Raw genomic sequence first — 1,837 nt, forward strand, 5'->3', positions numbered from 1 at the left:
TTAATCTATAGATCTATAACTCTTAAAAGGAGAAAAAAGTTAAGGTAGACGAAATACAAACCTCTGATGACGAGTTCTTGTGGAGTCGGTTGACTAAGAAGCTTCCCTTTCTTCTTCGATTTCGATTTGGCTATAGTTCGCGATTTATAGTGAAAAGGAAAAATAAGAGAGGTTCATGAGTATTAATAGAAGAAGACAAGAGTAAATTGAAAAATTGAAATCAAACTAGCTTCTGCACTTCTGATTTCTTCATGTTCTTCAGCTCAAGGGAGAGGAGGAAAGAGAATCTATGCAATTAGGTTTCAAAAGATGAGGAAAGTGATTTTGAGTTTAGCATCGTGATATGAGAGATAAAAGTAAATAGTTGTGTATTTTCTTCTGCGTTTAGTAGAATAAAAAAAAGAAGAATGAGAAGTAATTGATGGGGATATAAAAGACAAATGTCTAAACGTGTTAATGGAAAGTGAGAATGTGTCTTACAATGTAAATTTTTCTTATATATATATCTCAAGTCACATCGAATTAAATATTTTATCAAAACTCAACTCGGTTAGTAAGCCATCTGTACATAATCCACATTAGATAAAAGATAAATAAGTTAAGGTCTGTGTGTGGAAAAAAACAATGGCGATGATTTTGCAAGTCCCTCCTCCGTCTTCCTTGTGTAACACCAGAAACCCTAAACTCCAATTCTTCTACTCTTCAGTTCGATCTAATTCGAAGAAGTTCAGATGCAGAGCCGTCCGAGAGAAAACCGAAGAGATGGTGAAGAAGAACACTCCTCCTTCTTCTTCTTCGGCTGAGGAAGCCACCAAGAAATATGGACTCGAAGTTGGTCTATGGAAGGTCTCTTCTTCAGAGTCGAAAGTTTTTTAAAGCATTTTTTCTTGAGTTATCAATTATCTCCGTATGATACGATTTTTGAGAAATTGGGCAGATATTGAGATCCAAGGATGAAGAGGAAGAAGTTGACGGAGAGAATAAGAAGAAGAAATCAAAAACAGATGAAGCTAAAGAGTTACTCGCTAAGTACGGTGGTGCTTATCTTGCTACCTCCATTACCCTTTCCCTCCTTTCCTTCTCACTCTGCTACGCTCTCGTCACTTCCGGTGTTGATGTTCCAGCTCTTCTCCTAAAGGTTCCTTCTCTTGATCATTTTCTAAGTTGGATTTGAGTAAAAGCTGATTCCAACGTTTTGTTTCAAGGTTGGGATTTCGACGAATGAGACAGGAGAGAAAGTAGGAGCCTTTGCTTTGGCTTACGCAGAGCATAAAGCTGCTTCTCCAAGAAGGTTTCCTCCTACGGTGGCTTTGACTCCTATTGTAGCTAATTGGATTGGGAATAAAGTGGACAAGGAGAAGGGTGATGACTAGTCAGTATTTTCCTTTAGTTTACTCAATGGTACTAAATTGTATAATCACTATACTCACTCTTTCTAGGTTCTATGTACAAAACATTTAAGCTTCTTTAATCTGTGAGAATGACGTCGAGTTAGGAACATAAACCAAATAGTAGTGTCAGAATCTAAGTTATAAGTAGTAGCGGTAGTAGTTTTAATAGTTGGGAAGGAGAAATCTCTGTGGTTGATTAGGTCATACGTTATCATGGTGGAGCTTGTTAGTCCTGTGTTTCCTCCAATTGACTCTAAACGATTTCATCAGCTCCCTCAACCGTATCAGGTTATAGTGAAGAGTCTGAACACTGCACAGTGAAGAGTGCGAAGAAGTATGGTAATGATCTTGGCCATGAGACTGATCATAAGCTCATAGTGAATACTGATAAGACAGTGATGTGGGGACAGAGAAGTAGTAAAGCGAATCTGACTGCACAGTGAAGA

The 1,837-nt window shown here is 37.8% G+C and overlaps 1 protein-coding gene across 1 annotated transcript; it reads left to right on the forward strand.

The window, feature by feature from the left end:
* The first annotated feature begins 555 nt into the window (after window positions 1–555).
* Window positions 556–1,509, forward strand: LOC108834907 (uncharacterized). Its single transcript, XM_018608222.2, has 3 exons — window positions 556–846; window positions 938–1,138; window positions 1,206–1,509. Exons 1-3 carry the CDS (start codon window positions 625–627, stop codon window positions 1,371–1,373), a joined length of 591 nt encoding a protein of 196 aa, XP_018463724.1. The 5' UTR covers window positions 556–624; the 3' UTR covers window positions 1,374–1,509.
* The last annotated feature ends 328 nt before the right edge of the window (window positions 1,510–1,837 follow it).

This window comes from Raphanus sativus, unplaced genomic scaffold (assembly GCF_000801105.2).
Source record: "Raphanus sativus cultivar WK10039 unplaced genomic scaffold, ASM80110v3 Scaffold3131, whole genome shotgun sequence".
NCBI classification, from domain to species: domain Eukaryota; kingdom Viridiplantae; phylum Streptophyta; class Magnoliopsida; order Brassicales; family Brassicaceae; genus Raphanus; species Raphanus sativus.

Coding starts and splice junctions, on each gene's coding strand:
- LOC108834907 (XM_018608222.2), top strand. CDS start 625: ATGGCGATGATTTTGCAAGTCCCTCCTCCGTCTTCCTTGTGTAACACC. Junction 847..937: donor TCGAAGTTGGTCTATGGAAG/GTCTCTTCTTCA, acceptor GAAATTGGGCAG/ATATTGAGATCCAAGGATGA. Junction 1,139..1,205: donor TTCCAGCTCTTCTCCTAAAG/GTTCCTTCTCTT, acceptor TTTTGTTTCAAG/GTTGGGATTTCGACGAATGA.